The 16,607-nt window shown below is 41.4% G+C and overlaps 3 protein-coding genes across 3 annotated transcripts in view; all 3 read right to left on the reverse strand.

Moving 5' to 3' along the window:
• Positions 1 to 1,526: 1,526 nt before the first annotated feature.
• pef1 (penta-EF-hand domain containing 1) overlaps positions 1,527 to 16,607 on the reverse strand; it is a 24,643-nt gene continuing 9,562 nt past the window's right edge. Inside the window, exon 6 of the transcript XR_004334927.1 lies at positions 1,527 to 1,546. The gene's annotated coding sequence lies outside the window, so the exon portion shown is untranslated. The remainder of the gene's footprint in view (positions 1,547 to 16,607) is intronic.
• smim12 (small integral membrane protein 12) lies at positions 5,143 to 7,111 on the reverse strand. Its single transcript, XM_032535238.1, has 2 exons — positions 6,855 to 7,111; positions 5,143 to 5,795 (listed from the first exon to the last, which is right to left on the reverse strand). Exon 2 carries the CDS (start codon positions 5,765 to 5,767, stop codon positions 5,495 to 5,497), a length of 273 nt encoding a protein of 90 aa, XP_032391129.1. The 5' UTR covers positions 5,768 to 5,795; positions 6,855 to 7,111; the 3' UTR covers positions 5,143 to 5,494.
• Positions 15,291 to 16,607, reverse strand: part of LOC116701501 (TOG array regulator of axonemal microtubules protein 2) — a gene marked incomplete in the record, with an annotated part of 2,366 nt that continues 1,049 nt past the window's right edge. The window contains 4 exon segments of the mRNA XM_032535235.1: positions 15,291 to 15,776; positions 15,925 to 16,083; positions 16,192 to 16,430; positions 16,543 to 16,607. Of these exon segments, the coding sequence (XP_032391126.1) occupies positions 15,650 to 15,776; positions 15,925 to 16,083; positions 16,192 to 16,430; positions 16,543 to 16,607 (590 nt within the window).

The raw sequence follows: 16,607 nt of genomic DNA on the forward strand, positions 1-16,607 counted from the left end.
CACACACACACACACACACAGCAAGGCTTAAAATAGCAAGCTACAGGGTGAATGAGGTTGCGAAGTTATGCAAGATCTCTTTATTTGGCTGTAATTGGAAATAATGTGCCTGGCACAGCAAAGACCACTTTTTGGGGTTTAGTGTATATGTTGAGTGTGTACGTGTGAAAGGCACATGGCGTTGAGTGCGCCAACTCCCTTTGTTTCACTCGGCATACATACACACAATACCAACACACAGCTTTCTCTGTATCCATAACAATGTCACGTCCAAGCACCCCAGTCCTTAATTTGGGTATTTGTGCTACTCAACAAAACAAAACAAAAAGTGAGGAGTTCCTAAATTTAAACTCTGGATAGGAAGTGGGTCTGTATCTGTTTCCTGTTCCAGGATTGTTTATCCCCAGGGATTGGTCGTTTGGGATTGTTCACCCTGACAATTGTGCTGTGGTGGGCATTGTTGCATTGTTTTGTTCCAGCTCCCCTGTGTTTTGTTGACCTCATGTCACGGCCGGCCCATCAAAGGCCAGTGAAGGATGAGGGAAGTGGGCAAAGTGCCGTCCGTGGGGCTAGAGTCAATTAAGAGGGCTGGTACCCCTTATAGCTGGCAGAGAGAGAGAGAGAGAGAGAGAGAGAGAAAGAGAGAGAGAGAGAGAGAGAGAGAGAGAGAGAATGTTTATTTGGTTGCCTAACATGAGCTGTTGTTTGTCGAGCTGAATTCCAGGCATAATTTTACGACTATTTTGAGGAGAGTGGGTCTTCTGGCTAACAGTCCGCGTGTTTTCGATTGCACTAATCTATATTTACACTAACAATAAGTCAGATGCCTAAATATGACGTGAAACAGGTCTGTCACAGGGTCCAACCCACAGAGAATTACCATCCGACTCTACAGTCCCCCCTTAGCTCAATTAAGCTTTTTAGCATCTTTCCACTCATCGTTTTGGTTGTACGTCTCACACCCATACTGTTATGGTTCACTCTCATTGCTCTCATTAATTCCAGCTGTTTTCAATGAAAATGCTCTTCTAAAAAAGACAGTATGCTACCTGCCTAGAAACAAACAACAGACAAAGTTAGTAACTATCTGGTAAACGTCGTAAAGTATAAGTAGCAAGTTAAGTCGGCGGCGGAGACCAAAATAGCTCAAAACCCTGTCCTCACAACTCAAAAGGATCGCTAATGTTGCTCAGTGTCTGCTGGCAACACGTTCACCACAAAAAACTTCAAAAACTTGTGTTTCCAGCATGTTCTGCTGCCATCCGAGAGGCTGAACAACCAAAAGAACAAGTGATGCAGCTTCCACGGTTAATACATAGAAACTGCAACCATCCTGATTATATTTTAGAGATAATAAGAAGGACTTAATATTCAACTTGTGTAGTTTTATTGGGGATAATCAGCCCTTTTAATTTGAAAGAATTTAATCAATTTACTGGACAGAAACATTTCTGAAACAGCGGATGTTGAAGCTTCTTGTCTATTTATAAGTTTAATACACAGCAATACCTGTATCCCTGGATTGTGTGTGTGTGTGTGTGTGTGGTTGTTTAATAGAGGACATGGTGCCCTTCCAGCAGGCAGACAGCTCTATTGTTCCTGCAGTAAAGGGAAAACCGTCTCCGGCCTGTACACTCAGGATGTTGGACTGGACCTCCTTAAAAAAAAAAGAAGAAAAAAAAGCTAGCATCACCCGCACATACGTATTCTCCCCATCACCCAACAAGAACAATAGAGCACCTCCAACATCCCTCCTCCCCTCCTTTCCCAGGAGCCCCGGTGCTCGGTTCCCACAGTACTGTCCAGTTCTGGGCCATTGTTATCAGCCGACCTGTCCTCTGATTGTTCCCAGGAGGACACACACACCTTTTACACACCTAAACACACCACACATACTCCTTGTTAACTTTCAGTATAATTTAGTTGCGCCTCCACTTCTCCATCCTCATTAGTTTCAGATGGAAAGTTCCACCAGCTTGAAGTAATTGCCTCTCTGAACACGCACAAGCGGGCTCACCGGAGTGGAGCGGCTCGTTCTGATAGCGAACTTTAGAGGGGAGTACAAGCTGATGACCGCCGATAGCACAGCATTCACCAATCATGTAAATCTGGGCCTCATAATCTTTCCCCAGTTCACTAGCTGGCAGGGTAACGCAGCAGAACGTATAGCCTACTGGCACTCTGGAAAAGGTTTTCATCCATTAAGAGAGCTCCCGGGGCACGGGAGAGTTGGACCTTTCTGTTTTATTATTTAATGGCCGGAGTAAAAGTGTCAACAAAATAATTATTAGAGTTCTTTCTAAGTGCATGTGAGATATCACGTGTCCGATTTAAAAAGCTTCATAAAGTTTTCTGACTTTGTAGCGTTTTACGACACCAGTAACTTCTCCGTCTTCAGGCGATGGTGGATTCTTATTAAAGTCTTTTGTTCCCTGGCCACATCACTTCTCTCGTTTTAATAGTGCGGATGATAAAGATCTTCTCGATTGAATTCGTATGAACATTTCCCTCTTTCTGCCTACACGGGGAGACCAAAAAAGTCACCGTCGGGTACAGGCAATATCACCGCTCTAAGTGCTCATGTTGAGCGGCAGTCTCCATGATTATTCTTTCACAACTACATGTATATTATTCTAAATAAGCATACCGTATTCTTAATTATGTCTTACATTTATCACACAGGGAAAGTCACCAGGCTTATGGAGGCAAATCCCTGTTTTTGTTGGAATACTATAAAAAAATGTGACTGTACTGATGGAGTGGGAGATAAAGTGGTGGAAGCTGCCCTTAAAAGGAGACGTCAATTTTAGCTTCATGTTGTTCTGCTAATGGCCTGTATCAAAAGGAATGTTTCACGTCTATGTTGTTGGACATGTAGCTCTTTAGTCATAAAATTCAAAACTATGATAGATAGCACCAAGACCAACATGGACTCTGTATTTAAATAGATAAATAAGATACTCTGAAAATCCAAAGTTCTCGCAAGAGCCCAATTTGAATTTGCTCATTAAAGTTCCTCTGGCCTCGTGTAATGCTGCTCATTATCTATTCCCTTGTAGCCGAGCTGCACCAATCACAGCGGTGTATCTGATGTAGGCGGGGCCAGAGGCGAGGTAAACAGATGACAGTTTAATCTACCAGTTAGCTCTGCTGGTAGCTAAGTGTATGGGGCTCTGGATACGTCACCCCGTGTGTTGTGTGATTGGTCGCAGCGTCGTCCAATTGAGCGCAGTGAGATTTTCAAACGCTTGGTGCCGCCCCTCGATATGGGCGACTTTTATTACTCAATGCCAGATCATTAATCTTTTGGATTTGGGTCTGGATTTCCGGTCTATAGATAAGCAACCCAGTCAGGAAATGGTCACGTAATTTTGATTTATGTACATGTCACGATTTTCACGTTTATTACGTGTACATGTCACGATTTTTGGACGTGACCATTTCGCAAACTGCCACGACACTGGGCAGCTCTGGGGGACGCAACAACGAGGAAATGAAACGCCACACGCAGGACGATGCCAACAACTCGCGCCAGAACACGTTTAGCAGTCTCTGGGGGACGCAACAAGGAGATGGACCGCCACACGCGGAATGCGATCTCTGGGCGCAGGGACACAATCCACGGTCTCTGTGCCACGCAACAACGGGGAAATGACACGACAAACTCCGGCCATAACAACGCAATGGTTTTGGTCAGGAAGAGAAGAACGCGGAAAGGAAACTGCAACAGGCGGGACGACCCCGACCAGCGCGGATTTTCAGCTTCTCAACACTATTCGCTACCGTAATTGTTCTGTGATCACGAAAGCGGCTTCTCATTTATATACATTACTTACAAATTCGTAATCAACACACAAAAATAACATCGATCTGTACACGAATCAAGAAATTAAATAACGGGCTGAAAGAAGATGAGTTATTCACACGCTGCGCAAATACAGATTAACCTGGGATAAGGCCTGTTCTTCAAACGTGGCTTAACTAATCCAGACCATAATGATCCTGTTAATTCTCATCCGACAAACTTGGTCGGTTGAAGCTGTTAAAGGATTGTTTTGATTAATCTTGTGCTCTTATTTTGAAATAACGATAACATAAGTAGTTACCATCTGTCCTGTCAAATAAAGGCCTAAAATGCCTAAAATCAATAAGAGACCATTTCTATTTGAAATGGACTTCATATACATAGTATGCATATAGTTAATCTTAACACTTGATCATTAACTAGCTATCTGTGTATAAGCCTTTACTTGTGGAAGTTTGGCTTTAGTTAAAGCTAACAGCGGCAGAAACCTTTTAAGGCAGTGTGGAAGAATTGGAAAATTCCAGACTTTTCAAACGGATTGTTTTTTCTAATCCTTATATCATACCAGGAGTAGGACACAGTACTTTCCACACGTCCGATTTCAAAAGTGAAATTGAGTTGACGGTTTCCCCCATTGATTATTGCTTTGTCTATCGCATTCCCTGAAAACAATAACGTCCTTGTTGAAGCTGAATGAGCAGAGTCATTACTTCCTTCCTGTGACTTTGATGTTACTTTACATCCTCGGCTCGGCACCAGTGCTGTTTCATAATCGAGCGGGATCAGATATATGTTCGGAACTGAGTGTAAAACAATGAGGGTGAAACAACAAGTGACAAAAACCGAAACTTCTGCTTTGTTAGAAGAAATCAGTAGCAGGACGTGGTGATGTCAAAAAGTAAACGTCTAGCCTACACACAGTAGAATGCAATTTTAGCATACAAACGCACATTTCCTTTATTAATCATATTTGTCAAAGACTGTCCAGACTTTCTAAAATGAAAGTTTTATGTAGCTGTTCCAGACAACAGGACTAAGCAGCTTAAACTTCCTGAGAGACCTCCCACACTGTTGGCTTATTTTGTCACATACCATCAAACGTTACACAAGATTAAAAAAAAAAGGACTACAACAAGCACCTGTCTCTCCTTCTCTGCTTTTATACACTTTTTAACACTTTTTGACTGGCTTGGAACATGGAAATGATTTACATTTTGGCCATCTCTTGCACCATTTGTCTGGGATTTAAAAGCAGGGACACAGTAACATTTGTGCCATTAGACCAGAAATAGATATAAATAAAACAGAAAATGACCAATTCCCATTAAAACACTGTCCATATTTAAGGGGTTTTAATTATAGTGTCTTAGTTTAGTTAATGATCAATGCAAGAACAGGCAATGTACAACATCAAGGTGTAGGTCAAAGAATCACATACTGCACATATATAAGCTATATCTGACTTGGTGAAAGACCAAATGCATGTTTTTTGTTTATTACCCTCTAGCTTCTAGTAGCAGATATTTACACAGGCAAGCTGATGCATTAGCGAGGATGTATGGCTGAGGTAAATGGGAAGAATGGATGCTTTTTCCTTCTGGTTCACCCCCTTTTGTCTCCAATGAATAATCCTCCTGCTGAGAAAGAGTACAAGCAAGTCTCTCACACACACACACACACCCACACGGGTTAGCTCTTTTCCGGTCTGTTCCTGTTCAGAGCTGCTCTAGGTGTGAACTCCAGTTTCTCTTTCAGGCTAAGCACCTGGGTGCTGTCCAGGCCCTCTTGTTCCTGCAGCTTCCTGTCCTCCCTCAGTTCCAGGATGCTCTTCTCCTCTCGAGGTTTAGGGGCCCCCCTGATAAACCACTCCAGGTGGTAGCCCACTGCCCCCACCACAAAGGCCACAGGGAAGGTGACATAAGGGGCATAGGTTCGTACCGCTGTCCAAACCAGAGGCCACATGACTGCACTCCACTTCCGCTCCCGGGTGCTACATAGGGGGGGAATAATTAAGCTGTAAGTGGGTTTTATCTTACATTAATGGTTGAGTACAGTGTTCTAGTAAGAAAGAAAAGCAAGAGCTATCACATTAAAGTGAATTTATATACTCATGCTAACATAACTGCATTCAAGAAGACTGCAACATGAAAGTGCATATATCACTTAAACACCTTTCTGTTCCATCAGATTTCAACATACTATTTTTTTACATTTTAAATCCATTTAAACTAGTGAAATAAAAATAGTCTTCATTGGACCTGAAAAGAAATCAGCAGGGGTTACTTTTAATTGTGTTGATAACAGAGATGTAGGTACACATAACTGTTGTTTCTATAGGTATTCATGCCACACGGAGGAAGACAGGCAGACACCGACATAAAGGCCTATCTGCCCTTCTCGTGCCCTCCTCACCTATTTCCTTAGTTAGCTACAAACAACAACATAGCCTAGAGCTAGCTAGCTAGCTTACAAAACTAATGGCGGAACCAACGAGACCAAAGCAAGACGTTCCAAAAGGTAGCTAAAGTCCAAATAGAAGTAACGATAGTTTAAAAAAAATGTTAACAGCTTAAACAAGTAGTATAACCGAATGAACCAATCCATTTTATTTCTATGCGCATGACATAACGTTAGTCTTCATGTAACTTGCAACCTTCACGCTAAATTCCTTTGGAGGGGAGTTTAGATATGGGTTAACACTTGCAAGTTAAAATTTTGGTATTATTTGCTTTTGTTCGCGGGTTGCTGGTTTGCCGAAATGAAAAACGATTCTTCTCGATTCGGAAAGGGCATTCCTTTATGTCCGATGTTGGATGGTTTACTTTGTACATAAAAATCGAAATTAAATGTTCAAATTTGAAATGGAGTTTGGCATGGCGTTTGGCTGTCTGACAGTAACTTGAAAAGTAGCTAAACTGTGACACTCTAAAGCTAAAACTGCACCCGCTACCGTTAGGTTTACTGGAACGACATCTGTGTGGCGTTTATCTCTCTATTATTTTTGATGATGATCTGATGACATTGGTTTAATTCATAAAGCTTGACTCACCTTTACCGTCAGCACGCTGGTGCAGCAGTGGATACAGCTACGCAATTTCCGTGCGATTCTTCTTCGTGACCTATAATTCCGGCAGTGTAAACGTTGCTAAGCCTTTTACTGACCTGCACAGGTCAACGTTTGAACTACATTTTTTACAGACTGTCCTGTGTCATGCAGGAACCATAGACTGTAAAAATAGTAGTGTAAAAACAGTCAACAACTGCCTCGGAGATCAGTTGATCAGTTTCTATTGCCAGTCTAGAACACTTGTCTATTGCCGAGTTTGTCGGTTCAATCTAATAAAATCTGGGTGGTTAAAGTGAAAGAGTAGCACTTGTCCCTCCCTCATCACCAGCACTGATGTGCCCTTGAGCAAGGCCCTTAACCCCAACCGCTCCAGTGGAGCTGCTCAGTGGCCAGCAGATCACACTGGGGTTGTACTGGGGCAGCTTCCAGGTATGAATGTGACAGGTTGTTGTTGCAAATAGGAATTTGTTTTTATTTGATTGACCTGGATAAATAAAGGTGAAAAAAATAAATCTGGGATTATTAAATCTATAAATCTGGGAAACCATGCCTTGCTGTCACAGGACTCCCATCGAACAAGCCAGAAATATGTTTTCCTACAATAAAGACTAATTTAGCCCACAGTGCCCCAACCTCAACTCAGTTTAACTCAATCACTACGGGACAGAGAGGTAGGCCTACAGAAACACATTTTCCTAGCTTGTGTAGAGAAGTAGCGTCTATCTACCTGACTTCCTTTACCCACCCACTCTGCCATTCTTTTATTGATCCTTCCTAAATTCTTTCTCTCAGTTCCGCTCCCCACAATGATGCATAAACATCTACTTTTCTTCTTAAACTCTCCTTTCCAATGTGGTCCAGCCATAGACCGTTATCAATATATAGTATACAGTCTATGGGTCCAGCTCATTCTCCCTCACCCCGGCGTGACACACTCAAGATGTATCATTTACAGCGTCAGGACGAGCTTTAGATTTTCCTGCTCTTAAAGTTTCCAGAGCAGGAACCAAATCCGAACAGATGATGACTTCTCTAGTACTGGCTTCCTCAATCCCCATCCCAATCCCAATCCCCATCCCCATCCCCATCCCTATCCCTATCCCAATCCCAATCCCCATCCCCATCCCTATCCCAATCCCAATCCCCATCCCCATCCCTATCCTAATCCCAATCCCTATCCCTATCCCAATCCCAATCCGCACCATAGAGCGCTGAGGAGCCTCGCTCTGCTGGGACCAAGCAGGCTTCACCTGCGTTTTTTCTCCTCTGTGCTTTTGCATCACCCAGTGGTCAAAAGAGGACACTACTTTGAGATGAGGAATGCCAAAACATGCATTTACATTTTTTTTGTTTGTTTTAGGAAACAAAAAGTATATCAACAACAACTACTACTTCTACTACTTCTACTACTAGTGGTTGGTACCAATATATTGTGCAGCACTTAAGACAATAAAAAATACATACATTCAGTTAAAGATCATTTAATGTGGACTCACTGCAACAGGAAATGAAAGTAGAGGTCAGACTTAGTGATCCCCTAATCACATATTATGTTAAATGTAACATTATTGCAACATTTAGCTATTTTATATATAGGTATATAGTTGCTCTCAGGACTGTGCACCAGCCCCCCCCCCCCCCCCCCCCCCCCCCCCCTCTTTTTTTCCGGCACTACCTATACTTTATATTTATATTTTTATATTTTATATTTCATAGCAACACTGTAAATGGGTTGCTATGAAATATATCTCATATATATCAATCTCGTTCCACTTGTATATAATGCCAATAAAGGCATTCTATTCTATCTATTTGTAAAGTAATTTACCTCTTTGACTATCCTTTGACAACTGAAACAACCTTTTTCCCATTACCCCACAAACATAAGTTACATGCTATTCAAGTATATCTCATTAAACTGTTGAACAATCAAATACTTTATAATCAAATAACCCTCAAAAGTATGTGCTTTGTGACAGTCACGGGGAGCTGTGATCTTACATAACCTGTACATATAGGCCCGGGCAATATATCAACATGTATATACAGTATGAGGCTAGATGTCGTCTTAAATTTTGGATATCATAATATCAGTATATTAAGTGTTGTCTTTTCCTGCTTTTAAGGGCTGCATTACATTAAAGTGATGAACTTACCAGACTTGCTAGCTGTGTTTTTTTTTATTTGCCTTTACCCACTCAGTCATTGTATCCACAGTTTTGGAGATTTCCTCAAAACTCTCATTGTGTTAATATTTTGTGATAGCACCAATTGTCAACCCTACAATTAGAGTTGGGCGGAATCCAAATTTTGATACCATCAAACCTTCTCCCTATTTTACCGGGAATACCGCACCGTGACTAATTAAAAATGATGACGTAAGGCTCAGACGGCGTCACCAAACTGTTGGCTTGTGTCTCCACCGTTCAGACACTGAAACACCTATCCCTTCTCATTAGGTCGGAACCCCAAGTCGTGTTCTTCGCTCGGTGCGCGACTTGCTATGCCCCCTCCCACACACACACACACACTGTCACGTGATGACAACCACACACAAGCATTTTTAGACATTAAATAAATTAAATTTATATTCATATTTAACCCTTGTCTCCTACACAAGTGCATTGTATTTGTTTTAATGACGGTATTGATGATACTGTTGCCATTTGTAAGACCGTGCGGTATACCGTATGACCGTATTACTGTATTGCTGCCCAACCCTACCTACTATATTGCCACAATATCATGGCTGGATTGGCTCAGTGGGTGGAGCAAATGCATATATATTGAGAGGTTTATGCCTCGATGCAGAGGTCCAGGGTTTGAAACCGACCTGTGATGATTTCCTCCATGTCTTCCCCCCTCTTTGTCAACTTAAAGGCGGAAAAGCCCAAAAGTATTCTTAAAAAAAAAATATATATATATATAATAACAATATTACCGCAGTATCAACATTGGTATATTTGGTCAAAAGTTTGGTGATATTTGATTTAGTTTTTTTTTTTTACCATACTGCCCCGCTCTATATACATGTCCGTTTTGTCACTTCCTGAAAGCCATTAAAGTACCATTTCTTTCTGTGTTCAAACATCGATGGCATCCTTGTACTAAGTCCTCCTCTCGAGGAATACTCAGCAGTATTGTGTCATACGCGTGAGCTACCCCTCACGGATAACAAACCTACTATGTCCCGAGATAGTGTTCTTTTAGTTTAAAAGTGCAGTTTTACATATAAAGTCAGAGACACTTTCAGAGGCTTGGTAAACTGTATAAAGACACAAACTATTTTAGAAGTTCTGCTTTTGTTTACGTCTTATGAGGGATGCAGAGAATTTGTGTCCATTTCAGCCACCCAACGAGAAACCATAAATTACAGCGATGACTATCGAGGGAAGATATTACGCCACTGTAGTTTCTGGGTAGTGAATCGGTAAGTGTTCCTTGCAGGGTTCCTTTTGATTGATGACACCGATTTTTTTTTTCACCCCCCCAGGCCCAAAAAGTTTTCCACTAAACTATACCATGCAGTGTCCCGGGCACAGGGGTTGATCTTTAGCAGTTGGAAGGGAGCCTGTCATGGCGCAATGACCAGATCTGACTCATTGGTCATATGTGCAGAGGCAGAAAGTTTAAAAAATGAAGCTATGTCCACATTTTATGTTATCATTACTTTAAATGACTGCTAAAATTATTGCGATCAAGAGGATTCTGTGTGGGCGATTATGCTTAGAAAATGATTCTTTTTAGCAGTTCCTGCCTCAATGCTGTCCATCTTGCTGTTACCAGAGCTGGCATTTGATCAATCCTGTCAGATAAAGTGAAATGTGCTGATCCCCTGCGGGAAAACAACATGTCTAGTGCCAGTTCTGCTTTACCAACAACCATAGCAGTGCCAGGAATATTTCATCAGCCCCTGTTTTATTAGTAAATGAGATTAAAAGCTGCACTAGCCAAGAGTTTTATGTAAAAAACACAACCATGTTATCAATCCAAATCAGTCAGATGGAGTGAAATTGTAGCATCCTCACTAACTGAAGCCCCGCAGGCCTGCTCTATTTGCCCAAGTTAATTACAGATGTCAGGCATGGTCAGTGGTGGAAATTGTCCTCATTACACAGGAAATGACAATCAGGGCTTAGGTTAAACCACTGCTGATTCACATACGCCAGGATAAGGCTGCTGTGATGCTCTCTATGGGCTGACACCTTCCGCTATGGCGCACTTTTTAGTACACGTTTTGGGGATTTTTTGTCCCCAAACTCAATGTTTTTGAAAGCGACGCTAAATCCATGTTCAGGTGATGTGTCAGATGGGGGCAGAGAGAATGAGACAAAAACGTGTGCTTAAGGACTTGGCACAGCTAAGTTTAGCCTCAGATGAAGATGGAGGGCGAGGGCGAGGGGTATGGAGGAGACGGATGCGAGCCGTGGGCAAAAAACTTTGAAAAGATTTGAAAAAATGAGATTTTAATGGATTGCCTCTGATTTGGAAAGAGCCGAGGAGAAGAAGGACTCTTAACGCAGACTGTGATCAAGCAGATGGTGGGGGAAAGAAGCTCCTGATGTGAAAAGGGAAGACAGAGGCTCTTGTGCGCTTTCTTTGCGGCCAATCTGCCTTACAAGGGAGAAATGAGTGATCCGGGGCATTTTGAGGTCAAAGGTCATGAGTGAAGGTCACTGTTGAAGTGACCTGCTGAGGAATCCGTCAGCCAAGCTTCTAGACGTGGGCCAAATGTGTCATACTGACAGTGAAGTGGTGATACTTACCCTTTATATCAGGGATCTTCAATGTTTTTTAAGCCAAGGACCCACTAGCTGAAAGATATATATTGTATTAAATTTGGTTGCATATTAAACTGGGCCTACAATAATGTATGGGCTGCCTAAAGCATTTAGACATACCTTTATAGTGCAAAAAATACTACTTTGTTAAACAATTATTGTTGGTATTTTATGAATTAGGTTTTATTATTAAACATGCATGTAGCAGTGAATGACCTAACTGTGTCTGTGGCTGGCTACCTTAGTGACGACCTTATAGGTCAGTTTAGTGGGTTTGTTTCTCACAATTAGGCTGATTTATTTTTGATAATAATCAGTGTTGGGTAAGTTACTTTTAAAAAGTAATTAGACAGATAGATAGATATTTATTGATCCCCAAAAAATGGGAAATTATGGTTTTACAGCAGCAAAATATATTTCTGACCTCGGTGGAAATCTTTGGCAGGAAAAGTTCCCCCCCCCCGACGTCATAACCCCATACCTGTCTGTCGTTGACTGACTCGCTTGTGTTGTTCGTTGTGTGTTCGACTATGCGTTCTTTTGAACACCCGCTCAACTCTACTTCTGATTGGCTGACCATGAAATTTTACTCTAACTCAGCCAATCGACAGCATTTATGCGCTTGTCTCGTGCACGGCCCACTAAACCAAAGAAGAAAAAAAGTCTTTGCCTCTGGACTCAGAGATCAAGTTGGTCTGATGAAAACACTAGCTTCAATTATAGTAACGCGCCGCATTTTTCGGCAGGAACGGTGTTATTAAGATATGAAGAGTAATCAATTAGATTACTCGTTACTGAAAAAAGTAACGCCGTTATCTATAACGCCGTTGTTCCCATCACTGGTGTTGTACAGGGTTTTTATTTTGTTTCTGGGCACTTTTCCCCTATTTGTTTAGGAATTTACTTAGGATTGTTAAAGGAAGAGTTTGGTACAGGTAGAGGAACATGTAGCAGATTCATCTTTATGCAGTCACGTCCTAGCAAAGCCGTAGGTATAGCGAATTGTGTGGGACACTGCTAAATGTGGGACACTTCTAGTGTTTGTAGGTCCCCCGTAAACACATGAATGCCAGTGAAACTACCGGTATTACTTAGCCGAAGCTGTGGTGTCATGTTATCAATATCATACGACCTCTCAAATGTCCAGTCATATACAGTATGAGGGTGCAGCCATCATCAACAGGAAGAACCTTGTGTGTCACGCTTTAGGAAAAGTTGGACAGTATGATTAGCCTAATGTGGGACCGTGGCACCTGGACATGGTTATGTACAGGTTGTTTGTGTTGTTATGCAATGTAACAGATGTTTAAGGTGTTGGAAAACTTTTAGTCTGTGTGTGTGTGTGTGAGCGTAGGTGTCTTAAAAATGAAAAAACAGCTCAGTAGAAAACACTATATATATATATATATATATATATATATATATATATATATTATATATATATATATATATATTATGGCATGCCGTTTAGGAAATAATATATATATATGAAGTTTATCCATCTGAATATATGGAATGAAAGTCTGAATATATTGAATGGAAGCTGAATATATGGAATGAAGTCTGAATATATGGAAGATGTGAAAGTCTGAATATATGGAATGAAAAGTCTGAATATTGAATGAAAGTCTGAATATATGGAATGAGTCTGAATATATGGAATTGAAGTCTGAATATATGGAATGATGAAAGGCTGAATATATTGAATGAAGTCTGAATTATGGAATGAAGTCTGAATATATGAATGAAAGTCTGAATATTGAATGAAAGTCGATATAGAATGATATAGGATGAGTGAATATATGGAATGAAGTCTGAATATGGAATGAAAGCTGACGTCATTACGGCGCTGGCGCCATCTTGTGTTGTGGCTGATTATCAGGATGTAACAAATGTGGACGCTATGAGTGAATCGGCTAGGAATCTAGTGTCAGCTATTTTGAGCAATGAGAGATTATAACACTCTGGCAAATGCATGTACGGGCCAAAATACTGGTAACCGTATCCAGTGCCCACACCATTAGCTTCCAGTTGAAGTGTTACTTCTGCCGACATCTCCCAAAGAGACTCTAAATCTTTCAAGAATGATGCATAATGTTCTTTCGGCAACGTTTTGTTGAACAGGAGTTTTATAAGCACTAAGAATGTCGCAATAATGGAAATATGATCCTCAGGTGACGCTATCTAATTTCCAAACTGTGTGTCGTTTGGAGTATGACCAGTTGTTGCAAAAAAACCCTGCAGTTCAACAAAGTATGGACTATTTCAGCCGATGCCTTTTGTAAATCCAGTGAATTCAGAAAGGTATCCCTTTGGTGACATTTCTGTATGCTGATTCCAATTCATTCCATATATTCAGACTTCATTCATATATTCAGACTTCATTCCATATATTCAGACTTTCATTCCTATATTCAGACTTTCATTCCATATATTCAGACTTTCATTCATATATTCAGACGTTCATTCCATATATTCAGACTTTATTCCATATATCAGACTTTCATTCCATATATTCGACTTTCATTCCATATATTCAGATGGATAAACTTCATATATATATATATTATTTCCTAAACGGCATGCCAAGATATATATTAATATATATTCAGAATCAGAAATACTTTATTGATCCCCAAAGGGATACTCTGTGTTTCAGTTGCACAAACAGTATAAATACCAGAGTAGAAACATAAACAAAGAAATATAAGGAATGTTATGATACAGTATTTACATAATTAACATAATTAAGGAGTTGCAATGGTGAAAAGTAATAATTATAATAATAATAATAATAACAATAATAGTAGCAGTTGATATATCATGAAAATAATCGTGAAATTAATGATATGATAATATCATGAAAAAGAAAAACAAATTCCATTCAAAAAGTGAAATTTGCATATTATATTCACTGCTATATTTCAAATGTTCATTTATTTTAATTGTGATGATCATAACTGACAACCAATGAAAATCCCAAATTCACTATCTCCGAAATTTCTTGCCTGTCTATCACAGACAGTCTGTCCTAGACCAGGGTTCTTTTGTGTTTTTTAGGCCAAGGACTCCTTAGTTGAGTGAGAGATGGAGCAGATACCCTCTACCTCGTATAGATGGATGGATATTTATGCTATTTATACATCACATGTATTGTTTAACATTTGAGAACTATTGAAAATGTAAATGTGCTGTATTTATATAGCGCTTTTCCAGTCTTAACAACTGTTCAAAGCGCTTTTACATCTACAGGAAACATTCACCATTCACACACATTCATACACTGTGGCCAGGGCTGCCGTACAAGGTCCCACCTGCTCATCAGATAAACACTCACACACATTCACACTCCGATGCGCAGCACCGGGGGCAACTCGGGGTTCAGTGTCTTGCCCAAGGACACTTCGACAATGACTGCAGGGGCAGGGATCGAACCACCAACCTTCCGATTGGCAAGCAACCGCTCTACCACTGAGCCACAGCCGCCCCACAAAACCAGCTAGTATTTTAATACTATTTTAATTAGCCTACCGTAATCAGAATCCCTGTTCTATTTAGCCTATGCACTGTGAAACACTTCACACTTCACGTGTTAGAAAAGCCCTTCAAATTAGCCCTTTTCTCTTGATTTGCCTTTTTATATTTTGTTTAGGTAATTTTAATTGAAGTGTTAAAACATGTCTCTGTCCAGTTATTCCTAGTAAAATGCATAAGGGCCCCTCCCCGGTAAATTATCTATTGTGTAAGGGGTCCTTGGCTGAAAAAAGATTGAGAACCTGTGATCCTAATCGGCATATCTTTACGACTGTGGGAGGAAACCGGAGCACCCGGAGAAAACCCACACTGGCACGGGGAGAACATGCAAACTCCACACAGAAAGGACGGATACTTACAACAACCTTTCTGTGAGGTAACAGAGCTAACCCCTGCACCTCCGGACCAGCCCAAAGCCCGATGTTGTCCAGATGTCCTCCAGTCTTTCCATCGCCGCCGCTTCTAGTGCCCCATCTTCTTCAAGATCTTATCCAAGGGACGCCTGTCTTCCACTGGGATGGTCCTATCCCACAGGGCCGCGAACCCCTTCTGGTGGGCGAGTCCTTTGAGCATCTTTTGCCCGTAGTGCCTGTGCAGAGTGTATTTCACATTTAGTAATTTTGTTGATAAGCACAATGCCCAGAAGGCTATAAGATTCTGACTGAAGGTTAAAAAATCAAACTGAATTATTCACAGGAACCACAAACCACAAGATCATGCAAGACTTGTTAACCCACCTGACGTCTGGTGAAGCATCCACCGCCATCTTACTGACAGCAATAAGGAAAGTCTGTGTGAAGGTCTTCCCTGCTGTCAGGATCTGCTCCTCTCCGAGGATGTCCGCCAGCTGGTGGAGGTGCTGGGCTGTGCAGCCCCTCACTGCAACACAACGGTGGCTGAAGAAGGGACAAAAACCGGAGAACGTCGAATATGATTCATTTAATTTACTTTAAATTCTGTTGTTATATTTCCTACTAAAGTCTGATCACATCCTCTCCTCTTACCTCAACCCTGTGTCGAGGAGAACACTTATTACTTTACTGGTGCTGCAGCCCTCCACCAGCGCATCCAGGGCGAGGTTAGCCTGCTGGTGAATGAAGGCGTTGGTTGTCTGGGCCAACTTCAGCAGCAGGACGCGTCCTGTCCACTGTGCCTCATTGTCCATGGCCCTCCCCAGTTGGGTATGGAGCTCTGCTAAGGTGCTCATTGCAGAACAGGCCACAGCAGAGCGCAGGTTGTTCACCTAGATAGTAAAAAAGAGTCAATACCCCTGTGGAAACAGCACAGGTACATGTACAAGTAGGCAAATGAGAAGTGCATGCAACAGAGAAAAAAGAGGAAAATGTCTGCAATACCGCTTCTGTAAGGACCAGGCAGACTTCATGGAGTTTGGTCTGCAGGTGTTCTGGATGGTGTCGTG

The sequence above is a fragment of the Etheostoma spectabile genome, chromosome 14 (assembly GCF_008692095.1).
Source record: "Etheostoma spectabile isolate EspeVRDwgs_2016 chromosome 14, UIUC_Espe_1.0, whole genome shotgun sequence".
Taxonomy (NCBI): domain Eukaryota; kingdom Metazoa; phylum Chordata; class Actinopteri; order Perciformes; family Percidae; genus Etheostoma; species Etheostoma spectabile.